Source organism: Chelonia mydas, chromosome 6, assembly GCF_015237465.2.
Source record: "Chelonia mydas isolate rCheMyd1 chromosome 6, rCheMyd1.pri.v2, whole genome shotgun sequence".
NCBI lineage: Eukaryota > Metazoa > Chordata > Testudines > Cheloniidae > Chelonia > Chelonia mydas.
The window spans coordinates 8,743,125-8,755,320 of NC_051246.2; the positions used below are offsets into that span (position 1 = coordinate 8,743,125).

At 51.5% G+C, this 12,196-nt stretch overlaps 2 protein-coding genes across 6 annotated transcripts in view; both read left to right on the top strand.

The window, feature by feature from the left end:
• The first annotated feature begins 5 nt into the window (after positions 1-5).
• LOC102940272 (zinc finger protein 239) lies at positions 6-5,344 on the top strand. 5 transcript variants are annotated; one of them, XR_006291647.1, is made up of 4 exons: positions 6-176; positions 985-1,095; positions 1,672-3,311; positions 3,406-5,344. XR_006291647.1 is itself a non-coding variant. In XM_043548998.1 (3 exons), exons 2-3 carry the CDS (start codon positions 1,017-1,019, stop codon positions 2,727-2,729), a joined length of 1,137 nt encoding a protein of 378 aa, XP_043404933.1. In that variant the 5' UTR covers positions 6-176; positions 985-1,016; the 3' UTR covers positions 2,730-5,344. The 5 variants fall into 5 exon arrangements, 3 of the variants coding, with proteins under 3 accessions (XP_043404933.1, XP_037754930.1, XP_043404934.1); XR_006291646.1 differs by having other exon boundaries at positions 988-1,095; XM_043548998.1 differs by having other exon boundaries at positions 1,672-5,344.
• The window catches only part of LOC119566346 (integrin alpha-X), a 49,169-nt gene continuing 40,412 nt past the window's right edge, over positions 3,440-12,196 (top strand). The window contains exon 1 of the mRNA XM_043548973.1: positions 3,440-3,528. Within this exon, the coding sequence (XP_043404908.1) occupies positions 3,455-3,528 (74 nt within the window). The 5' untranslated portion in view covers positions 3,440-3,454. The remainder of the gene's footprint in view (positions 3,529-12,196) is intronic.

Consider the following 12,196-nt stretch of genomic DNA (forward strand, 5'->3'; position numbering starts at 1 on the left):
AGAGAACCCAGGGGTCCTGGCTCCCAGCCCCCACTCCCCTCGCAGAGCTGGGGAGAGAACCCAGGAGTCCGGGCTCGTCCCCGGGCAGCAGGAACGGTGGGGCCGGGAAGATTTCCTGGGGACGGGGTTGCCGGCGCACCGCATCCTGTCCCCGCTGCGCGGCGGCTGGCAGCCGGGTGAGCGGCTCCTCGGCCCGGGCCCCAGCGGACGGAGCTTCTGCCCCTCCGGGCAGGGGTTCGCCTCCGTCGGGAGCCCCGCAGGCGGAGCCCTGTGCCCCGGATGGGGGGGTAGAGAGCGGCTCCGCTGCAGGGATGTGGCTTTTAAATAACCCCGAGCACCGCCAAAGGGAGGGGGGTGGGGTCTGGGGGGGTACAGGAGGGGGAGGGCTGGGAGCCAGGACTCCTGGGTTCTTTCCCCAGCTCTGGGAGGGGGAGTAGGGTCTGGGGGGGTACAGGAGGGGGAGGGCTGGGAGCCAGGACTCCTGGGTTCTCTCCCCAGCTCTGGGAGGGGAGTAGGGTCGGGGGGGATACAGGAGGGGGAGGGCTGGGAGCCAGGACTCCTGGGTTCCCTCCCCAGCTCTGGGAGGGGAGTAGGGTCTGGGGGGGTACAGAAGGGGGAGGGCTGGGAGCCAGGACTCCTGGGTTCTCTCCCCAGCTCTGGGAGGGGAATAGGGTCTGGGGGGTTACAGCAGGGGGAGGACTGGGAGCCAGGACTCCTGGGTTCTCTCCCTAGCTCTGAGGGAGGAGTGGGGTCTGGGTGGTTACAGCAGGGGGAGGGTTGGGAGCCAGGACTCCTCCGTCATTATGGCATTGATCACTGCTTCTCTATGGAAGAGCCCAAAAGTGCCCTTGTGAAATGTCACCTCTGCTTGGATCTGCCCCACCCGTGTGCACAGAACAGGGCCAGGTTTACAATCAGGCAGCAGCCTCTCTACTGAGCCCTCGGGGGAGATGTAACAAACTCACCCATTTCCTTCCCTGCCAGCAGGATTCCCCATCCCTGCCGTGATCACCAAGATGCAGGGAGAGGAAGAGCCATGTGCCCCGGATCTCCGGGGTGCTGAGGAACAGGAGAGCCTGAAAGGTGCCCACAAAGGTGAGCAATGAGTGACACTGGTTCCGAGAGGGGCCAGGAGTGAAGAGAACAGGTGGGGTCCCAGCAAAGCCGCCGGGAGCCCTCCAGTTCTGTCTCGTCACACTCAGTATCATCCCCAGCAGGTGCCCTGTCCTCATGGCAGGTGCCATTCCTGGCTCCCACCCTGGCAGGAGCCCTCCCCCAGCCTTTCTCTGAGGGCTCAGCTGGGCTATTGGGGCAGAACCAGCCTGTCCTCTCCTTCCTGGGAAAGTGTTTAGGGGAATTGACTTCCTGCTCCTCAGGTTTTCTGCTCAGTGACAAACCCCTTTGCCACCCCCGGGGGGTTTATCAACTGAGCAGACCAACTTTCTGACCCAACAAACCGGAACACCCTTGCCCCGCCCCTTTTCGGAGGCCCCGCCCCTTTTCAGAGGCCCCGCCCCGCTCCCTCCATCACTCACTCTCCCCCACCCTCACTCACGTGCTCATTTTCACCACACCAGCGAGGATCCCTTTTCGACCAGGTGTTTGGTTGAAAACTGGACACCTGGCAACCCCAGGGAATGAGCCCTGGCTGGATTCTCTCTCTCCCTGCAGGTGGCAGGATGGATGAGGAGAGTCCCTGGCAGCATTGGCCAGTCGGAGCAGATCCAGATGGGGCATCACCTGATGAGGATGTTTCCATGGGAGAAGATCCACATGGGACGCTGCCTGGTGGGAACGAGTCCATAGAAGAAAACCCAGATGGGGCAATGTCTGATCGGAATGAGTCCGTAGAAGAGGACCCAGATGGGGCGTTGTCTGATGAGACTTTATCCCAGGTTCCAGCCCTGCGGCGAACCTCCGAGCACTCTCCTGGCTCACAAATCCCTTCAGCCCTGGAATCTCAGTGGGAAAAGCCCCCAGGGCTGCCTCTCCCATTGGCACCCACCCAGCCCAGACGAGCCCCCAGGAAGCCCCCTTGCCGCGAGGCCCCCCCGACCATCTGCAGCGAGTGCGGGAAGAGCTTCACCCGGAGCTCCCTGCTGGCCCAGCATCAGCGGGTGCACACGGGGGAGCGCCCCTACCAGTGCACCGAGTGCGGGAAAAGCTTCAGCCGCAGCTCCACCCTCATCCAGCACTGGAGGACCCACACCGGGGAGCGGCCCAACACGTGCCCCGAGTGCGGGAAGGGCTTCAGCCAGCGCTCCGACCTGGTGAAGCACCAGCGCACCCACACCGGGGAGCGCCCCTACCAGTGCCCCGACTGCGGTCAGAGCTTCAGCCGCAGCTCGGACCTCATCAAGCACCAGCGCATCCACACCGGGGAGCGGCCCTACATCTGCCCCGACTGCGGGAAGGGCTTCAGCCGCAGCTCCGACCTCTTCCAGCACCAGCGCACCCAGCGCGGCGAGAAGCCTTACCAGTGCCCCGAGTGCGGGAAGAAGTTCAGCCGCAGCTCCAACCTCATCCGCCACCAGCGCACCCACACGGGCGAGCGGCCCTACGTCTGCCCCGACTGCGGGCGCGGCTTCTCCCAGAACGCCCACTACACGGACCACCAGCGGAGCCACCGCCGTGAGAAACCCTTCCACTGCACCCAGTGCGGCAAGGACTTCGGGCGCAGCTCCACCCTGGTCAAGCACTGGCGCACCCACACCAGGGAGATCCTGTGAGCCTGGGGCAGAGGGAGAGGCCTTCAGCTCTCCAGTCATGAACCAGGAATCCCAACGTGGCCTCCTGGGGAACTTGACCCAATATCTCCCTCGGGGTCAGCTTGGGTTGGTGGTGCCACTAGTCACGGCTGGTCCCTTGGAGGATTTCATACAGTGTGTTATCCGGGGTCAGCCTGATTAACAGTGTTGCGAGCAGAGTCAATGCTCTTCTCCTGGAGGATTTGAAACAATGTCTCCAGCAGGGTCCATCTGATTCAGTGTTTCCAGTGGGGTCGCCCCCCCCTTACCTGGCACATTTGATACAATGTTTCCAGCAGGATCATTTCTCCTTTCCCTAAATAATTTGATTCAATGTTTCCAAGAGAGTCGATTCTTCCCTGGAGGTACCTAGGCCAGGGTCCGTTTGATGCAGTGTCTGCACTGAGATCCAGTCTCTTTCCTTGGGTGCATTGATACGTTGTCTCCAATAGAGTCACTGAACTTGGTACAATGTTTCCACCATTGTCAATTCTTCTGTCCCGGTTGATTTGATACAACTGTATCCAAGAGTGCCAGTTCTTCCCAGGTGGTATCTAGACTAAGGTCAGTGTGATACAATGTCTCCACTCAGGTCCATCCTAATGACTTTGAGTGAGTTGATACATTGCCTCAAATAGAGTCAATTCTCTTCTTCCAGGGCAATTTGATTCCAGGGTGACCAATACTCCCCTTGAGGACAGGATACAATGGTCAGATCCTCAGATGGTGTGAATTGGCATGGTTCCATTGCAGTGAATGGAGTTCTAGTGAGATATAGCAGGTGAGGATTCACCCCAATGTCTCCATCATTAGTTCTTCTTTCTAGGGGGATTGAAGCCAGGAACCTGATCCTGCTCTCACTTACATGGCCATTTTACATCAGTGTAATTCGACTGACGTCAGTGAGGTCACTCCAGATTTACACCAGGGTCACTGAGATCAGAATCCAGCTGTAACTCATCTTCCATGGATGACAGTGGGGTCATTCCAGATTCATACGAGGGCCATTGAGATCAGACTATGCCTTGATTTCATTAACATCAGTAGGTCCCTCTGGATTTACACTGAGGTCTCTGAGATCAGAATCCAGCCCTAACTCCCTTAACTTCAGTGTGGGGAGATGGTCATGGGGGAAGATGGTCACTCCAGCTTTACACCACCATTAACTAGAGAGGAATCCTGCATTAATTCTGGTTTCCTGGAAGGCTTGAGGCTATTTCTGGACTTTTGCAAACCTGTCCATAGATGACTGAGTATTTTTACCTTGCAGAATAAGTATGTGGGTTAGGAAATTCGACAATGAGGATTGAAAAGGTGAGGAAATACAGAAGCAGCAGGTGTTCTGTTTATTTCTCGGGGAACGTGTAGGTGGGGGGAGGGGGCAGGGGGAAGGGAGGAAGGAACCAGAAGCCGAGGCAACCCCTAAAGGGATCTATGCTTTCACGGACAGTTGGTGGAATATAAAGAGTAGGGCCCTACCAAATTCATGCCATGAAAAACACATCATGGACCATGAAATCTGGTCTCCCCTCTGAAATCTGGTATTTTATTTACTTTTATCCTATACTATAAAAGTACCCTATATGGTAAAAGTACACAGCATTTCTCAAACTGTGGGTCCTGATCCAAAAGGGGGGCGCAAGTCTATTGGGGGGGGTCACAGTATTGCCTCCCTTCTGTGCTTCTGCTGGCTGCAGCGCTGCCTTCAGAGCCGGGCACCCGGCCAGCAGCCGCTGCTCTCCGGCCACCCAGCTCTGAAGGCAGCACAGAAGCAAGGGTGGCAATACCGTGACCCCCCTACAATCGCCTTGCAACCCCCTCTTGGACTGGGACCCCAGTTTGAGAAATGCTGAGTCTTAAGGGCTTTGTGTGTTTCTTTTGCCATTTTCAAATACGTATTCATGTTTTGTTACAGCACCATGAAATTCAAGATTTCAATATCTGAAACTGTGACAGTCAAGATTTTTAAAATCCTGTGGCTGTGAAATTTGCAAGAATGGACCATGAGTTTGGTAGGGCCCTAATAAAGAGATGTCTAAATGCTCCTTGGAGTAGGGGGAGGTGCAGTGCCTCAAGTCAGGTTAATTTCCCCCTTCACCCCTTGCTCTGCAAGAATCATTAATGCACAGTCCCCTTCAGACCCAGCTTTAGAAGGGAGGTCCAAGCAATCCCATTTCAAAAGCTGATCTCACTTTCCTTATGGGCTCTGACTGGATGATTCAATCCTCCTGGAGTGTCTGTGTTATCTAGGGCCATCTGCCCTAGATAACACAGACACTCCAGGAGGATTGAATCACTTGCCTGAAATGTTGGGGCCCTTTGTCTGAGTTATCTTTGGGCAACTCAATTTGGGGACTTCTGGTTCAGAACAAAATGAGCCTCTTTTGCTTGTGCTGTATATTAGAGGAAATAGACTCATAAGTCTTTGCTCAGCTCTAGCCGCAAGAGGGTGGTATAAACCCACATTGTGCGTTCCACCCGCCTTTTGTGTCTTGGTGTTTCACCTGCTTATGGTAGAATTACCCACAAACCACACATCTCTGTCTGTGTCCCAAGCAGCGAACATGGGTCATGTTTGCCTGTATTAAATCTCCAGCATAACTGCCTTGCATGTGTCTAAGAATGAGGGGGGGGGGGGGGGGCAGTTGTTTGTTTTGCTCTGTTTTTGTTTGTGCATGTTTCCCATTGGTCAACTTTAAATGCTTTTTGAAAAACATGATGTTTAATCAGCCATCGGAACTCCCTGCCACATGATATAATGGAGGCTGAGACTTCGGTAGGATTGAGGGAAAAGGATTTATATGGAACATGAGCATATCTACTAGACCAGTGGTTTTCAACCCGTGGTCAGTCCGCAAACTATTTCTAAGGGGTCAGTGAAAGCTTGTTGTTACCATAAAACGGTAGTTTTCAGTCTGTGGTCTGCGGACCCCTGGGGGTCTGCAGACTACGTCTAAGATTTTCAAAGGAGTCCATATCTCCATTTGAAATTTTTTTAGATATCTGCAAATGAAAAAAAGGTTGAAAACCACTGTATGAGACAAAAATGTATAAGAGATCTAAGCCGTCATGGCTCTGGGCATAAGCCAGACACTAATGTAGCAGAGCGAGGAAGAAACCTTCACAGTGGGTAATTTATTTTATAATGGCCCAGGGCAGGGCTTCTTGCACCTTCCTTGGAAGCAGCGGATGATGGCCGCTGCTGGAGACAGGATGCTGGGCGAGATAGTCCATTGGTCTGATCCTGAGTGACAGGGAGCAGGTGAAATATCAGGCTAGATGGGCCCATGGGTCTGATCTCGGGCAGCAAGGAGGCAGGATACTGGGTCATATGGGTCCATTTTCTGAGCTGATGCAGTAATGCCCTGGAATACTGTTTCTGGTCATAAACCTGGTTCATTGTTTGGCCAATATCTTATCCTTTCTGGGACCAGTGCAGAGGAGAATTGCTAATTCACCCAACCTGATCCCAACTGAGGGACAATCTGCCAGCCCCGTGTTCAGCTTGTCTGTTTGTAGAGGCAACACACTGTATTTCTGCTTCTCTCAGTGTCTGTCATTATTCTGGTTTGTAACTAAAACATCAGTAAATATATTGAAACAGGAGTGGGGCTGGCTGGCTCAAGGAGATGGGGAATGGGACATGGGGCCCTTCCTTTCTAGGGGCGCCAGCTCTGGTCTGGACCCAATGTGCGGGGACTCAGAGGGTGGGGAATGAGATATGGCCCCTTTCCCCTCGAGGGAATGCTGGCTCCAATCCAGCCCCAAGGCAGAGGGAGTGGTGGTTTGTGGGGGAGGGTGAAGAATGGGGACTGAGGCCTTTCCACTCTGGGGCGCCCATTCTGATCCTGCCCTATGGCAGAGGGACTGGCTGGCTTAGGGAGTAGGGAATGGGATATGGGGCCTTGCCTTTCTAGGGAACACCAGCTTCAAGCCAAGCTTGCCATGACTGACTCAGGGAGGGCAAGGAACGGGATATGGGGCCGTTCATTTATAAGGTATAAAGCAGATATTAGTAGTGTCCGGCTGATGAATCTTGCCCATATGCTCAGGGTTTAGCTGATCGCCATATTTGGGGTCGGGAAGGAATTTTCCTCCAGGGCAGATTGGAAGAGGCCCTGGAGGTTTTTCGCCTTCCTCTGTAGCATGGGGCACGGGTCACTTGCTGGAGGATTCTCTGCTCCTTGAAGTCTTTAAACTACGATTTGAGGACTTCAATAGCACAGATATAGGTGTGAGGTTTTTTTTGTAGGAGTGGGTGGGTGAAATTCTGTGGCCTGCGTTGTGCAGGAGGTCAGACTAGATGATCATAATGGTCCCTTCTGACCTAAATATCTATGAATCTATAAGTTCCAGACTGGCTGGGTCAGGGAATTAGAGTATACCCCTTTGCACTAACAAAGAGTATGAGCTTGTCCTGTGTTAAAAATAAGGTGTGTGCTGTGTGGAATATTGTGAGATAAAACAAGGCCATTTTCGCACCTTACCCAGAAGAAACAGCTGTCTTGTGAGAAGATTCTTTGTGGCTCTGAATAGCGTCCTGTTTTGCAGGACAGAGAAGAAGAGAAAAGAGCTAGTTTCAAGAAGACAGATTTGAGATGGGGCATGGAGGAAGATGGAAAGATTCCTCGAAGACAGGGACAGAAAGCGAAACTGCAGGAGAATAGAATTTGAGTGAGAGTTTGAAGTTAAAAATAATAGGGGTAAATCCCTACAGAGGAGGTAGCTACAAACAAATGTTCAGATTGAAAGCCTAGACTGGAAGTTGAAGGTTCTTCTTAGAAGCAGAAGCTAAGGACTGACAACTCAGTACTTTAGTGAGTGGCAAAATTATCCCGTAAGTCAAAGAAAGAAAAGATTTCAGAGTAGCAGCCGTGTTAGTCTGTATCTGCAAAAAGAACAGGAGGACTTGTGGCACCTTAGAGACTAACCAATTTATTTGAGCATAAGTTTTTGTGGGCTACAGCTCACTTCATTGGATGAAAAGAGTCTTCCTACCTTAAGTGAATTATTAAGGACATCTGAAACAGAACTGGTAGGGAATTGTCCAATGAATTTTTTTTTGTCAAAAATTACCAATTTGTCAAAACTAAAAATTGTAATTAATTTTTGTCAATGCTGAAAAAATTTTCAACAAATTTATATCAGAACAATTTTTTAAATGGCTCTTTTATTTCATTTTTTTACTTTACTGTTTCACTTCATTCTGACATTAGGATTTCATTCCAAATTTCCTGTTTCTTTTCAACTTTACCATCTCATTCCCCTCCCTCCCCCCGGCGTATTCCTACCCTCCTTTTTCTGCAGTGTAGCAGTGGAATTAGAAATCAAAATGACCCCTAGTGGCCTTCATCTTCCAAGACGACAAAGGTCAAAACATTTTAGGTTTGACATTTTTGACTCAAAACATTTCATTTGGACATTTTTTCAAATCAAAATGTGTCACATCATTAAAACTGACCCTCTCGATGTTATGGACACAAAATTATCTGGGTATTTTGGTCTAGTGTAACATTTTAAAAAGATAGCTTTTTGTCTCAAGTCAGGATAAAACAAAAGTCCACAAATCACAACCTTTTCCACAAAATGAAAATTCCATTTTTCAGCCAGAACTAATTTGAGGGTGAATCCAGAGGCCATCCAGTTTCACCCCAAAATGATTAAAGTTTGGGAAAGTTATAAGTCACTGAAAACAGGGATAGGGATTTTTAAGAGGGATTGTCAGGAAACCTTAACAATTGTTGCTGCCTTTTAAAACAGACCGTGGATGGATGGATTTGGGTAAAGGGACTTTGCAGCACAATGGGGCCCTGATTTTGATTCCGGAAAAAAAAATGGAAAGCTTTGGTAAAAGCTGTCAATGTTTTCTGGCTTTTGTGACTTATTTTTATCAAGCTCGTTTCCAAAATCATTTACATTTCTTTATGTACCAAAAGCCAGTTCGCGGTTGAGGGTTTTGGTTCGTGGAAGTGTCAGTAATCGTAGAACCACACAGTTAGAAGGGACCGCAAGGGTCATCTAGTCTAACCCTCTGCCAAGATGCAGGATTTGTCGTGTCTAAACCACCCACGACAGATGGCGATCCAGCCTCCTTTTGAAAACCTCCAGCAAACCACCAGCTTCCACAACCTCCCTTGGCAGCTCTGTTCCGTTGTCCTACTGTTCTGACAGGAAGATTTTCCTGAAATTTAATCTGAATCTGTTTTGCTGTGCTATAGTTTGAACCCATGGCCTCTTGACCTGCCCTCTGGCAAGAGAGAGCAACTTTTCTCCACCTTTTTTATGGCAGCCTTTCAAGTATTTGAAGGTCGCTGTCGTGTCCCCCCTTAATCTCCTCTTTTCCAAGCTTAAACATACCCAGTTCCTGCAGCCTTTGCTCCCATGGCTTGCACTCCACCTCTTTGATTGTCTTTGTCTCTCGCTTCTGGATCCTTTCCAGTTTCTCTGCATCCTTTCTACACAGCAGTGACCAAAATTGGAGACAGTAGTCCAGCTGAGGCCTAACCAGCACCAAATGGAGCGGTACTCTCACCTCCCATGACGTGCACGCTCTGCATCTGTTATTGCAACTTAATTTTATTTTATTTTATTTTTTTGCAACAGCATCGCTTTGCTGACTCATGCTGAGGTTGTGATCCACCGCAATTCCCAGATCCTTCTCAGCAGTGCAGCTGCCAAGCCAGTTTCCCCCCATTCTGTATTTGTGCGTTTGGTTTTTCTTCCCTAAGTACAGCACCTTACGTTGGTCTTTGTTGAATTTCATTGTGTTGGCTGTAGCCCAGTTCTCCAATGTATCGAGATCCCTCTGAATTTTAACTCTATCCTCCAAAGTGTTGGCAACCCCTCTTGCTTTGAGGCATCTGCAGACTTGACCAGTAAACTCTCTTCCTACATCCAGATCATTAATAAAGGGGGAAGGGGTAGCTCAGTGGTTTGAGCATTGGCCTGCTAAACCCAGGGTTGTGAGTTCAATCCTTGAGGGGGCCATTTGGGGCAAAAGTTGGGGATTGGCTCTGCTTTGAGCAGGGGATTGGACTAGATGACCTCCTGAGGTCCCTTCCAACCCTGATAGTCTCTGATTCTATGTTAAACAGCACTGGACCCAGACCAGCTCCCTGAGGAACCCCCCTGGACACCTCCCTCCAATCCAACATCATTCCATTTGAAGAAGTTGGTTAAAAAATACATTTCAAAGTGAGGCTTGTTTCAAAACCTGCAAAACAACAAAGAATGGCTGGGCGAGTGCTTCGGTACCCGCTTGGCATATAGATGAGATAAATTCAGTTCCCTACGCTGCTACACATTTCCTGTGTGACCCTAGGTAGTTTCTCTGTATCTCAGTTCCCATCTGTGAAATGGGTACGGATTTGTGAGGGTAAATACGTTAAGGATTGTGAGTGGCCTCTATGGCACAGGGGTAGCGGGGGCCGCAGATGCAACTTGGAGTGCTGAAGAATTGTTCCCCCACTTTCTAAGCAGCTCCAGCAATCAGCCACTTGGGAAGCACGTGCCTTCGCTTATTTTGCCTGTCTGCCCTTGGGAGAGCTCTTTGTGGGCTGGGCGCAGCTTCCTTTTGTGCAAATGGGGTGGCTGTTTACATTCTTTTAGCACAAAGAGCTGGGGGCGGGGGTTGGGGAAATAACTTGGAAGGCAGAAGTGCCATGACCAGTCAAGCAAAGCTGCAGCTGTCCAGCACCCAGGGTTTGGAAACAGCCTCAGGCAGGCTTGTGTTCAAGGGTAGAGGAAAGGGAAGTCCAGATTGAAAGAGATCAGGCCGAGAGAGGTGTCAGAAACGCACAGGAGATGGTGAGACAGATCGACACCGATGGAGTGAGAAGTTCAGACTGTTGCAAAAGGGTTATAAACTCTGTTCATACAGAGGCCACTCTGCCATGCCCCAGCTAAGAGGCAGCTGCCTTTCAGCACCAGGCAAGGGATCCTCCAATAAACAGGCTCTGCACCCCACCCAGAGAGAGCTGCACCTCAGGGCCGAGCCAGGGCTCCTTGTGTGTTATTGCTGCATGGCTAATACCTAGCTACGGTATCCCACCCCAGGAGCAGCTGCATTTCAGCATGAGGTGAGCAATTCCTGTGTGCTGTTGCTGTGCAGATAGCCTGTAACCCTACCCAGATGTGGATTCCCAGACAAAAAAACCCTGTTAATGCAGAGTTATGGTTACCCCGTGGGGTCTCCTGCACTTCCAGAGCATCGAGTTCAGCTAAGCTCAAACTTAACAGAAACCAAGAAATGAAGAGTTAAGGCACCTGCCCCTGTAACCTTAACTCTGCCCCCTGGAGCTGGTAATAGCCAGTGTCTGCATGCACTTCAGCTGCATTCACTGTGCTCAGTGCAGCTGTCTTGAATGGTGGAGGCATTAGAGGACACGGTTTGGCAGAGCGGTGATTATGAGAGGAGGCAATCTGGGGGCCCCTGCCCCTCTGAGGTTGTGTACGAGCCCCTCTCCCTGACCTCCGGGTGGATGACCAAAGGAAAGAGGTGCATGTGTCCCTTGGGAGATCCCGTCTGCCTCCTCAAGTGAGACCAGGTGCCCCTCCCCAATTCACTTTTATAAGGGGACTGTTGGCCCCTTACTGAAACTTAGAGGGTTTGGGGTCTTTTGGTTGGCCATCTCCCAGTGCCAAAAGAAAGGGGGAAGGATTGATGGGAAATCAAGTCCCGAGACTGACGGTCCCCAGGCGCAACGGGAAGAGACCAACGCTCCAGGTTAGCCTGGTTGACAGGGCAAGCCAATGAGGAGTCAGGAGGCTGGAGTGTGCCTGTGTGTCCCCCATCCTCAAGGTGAGCCGGAGCAGCCTGAGCGAGAGTGGGGCCAAGCTAAGGAGAGAGCAGGAGCCCGAGCGGAGCTGGGGAGCGGAGCCACTCCAATGGGAGTCAGAGGAGCAGCCCAAGGAGCTACGCTGGAGGCAGAGTGGAGAAGGGGCTGGAGCACTCTAGAGCCGGGTGTGGGGAGAGCGAGGGGGACCCTGGGCAGTGGGCCCAGTGCAGGGAGACGCCCCCAGCCAAGAGGCCTTGCAGGCCAGACTTGGAGGGGGATCATAACCCCAACATAGGGGGCGGGGACGATGCTGGGCAGAAGGGTCCTGCCACCTAGAGCCTGGAGGCGTGTGGCCACCACCAGAGCAAGTGTCCGACCCGCGGCATCCCTGCCGCACAGCCAGGGCTGAGCAGGAGGCCTGGGGGGTGTGAGAAACAGACTGTGAACTTCCCTTACCTTCCAGAGACGCTGGTTGTGATGTCCCCGTGCCCCGGAGCGGGGTGACGGGTTTTCCTTTAACCTTTCCCATTTTTTCCTTTTATTTTTTAATTAGTTGCTGTTTAATACATCGCATTTGCTTTGAACTGTATGTAATGATCAGTGGGCCAGGGAAATGTCCAGTGCAGAGAACACCCCGGAGTGAGGACACCCTAGCCCCTGCCCTAAGTGACC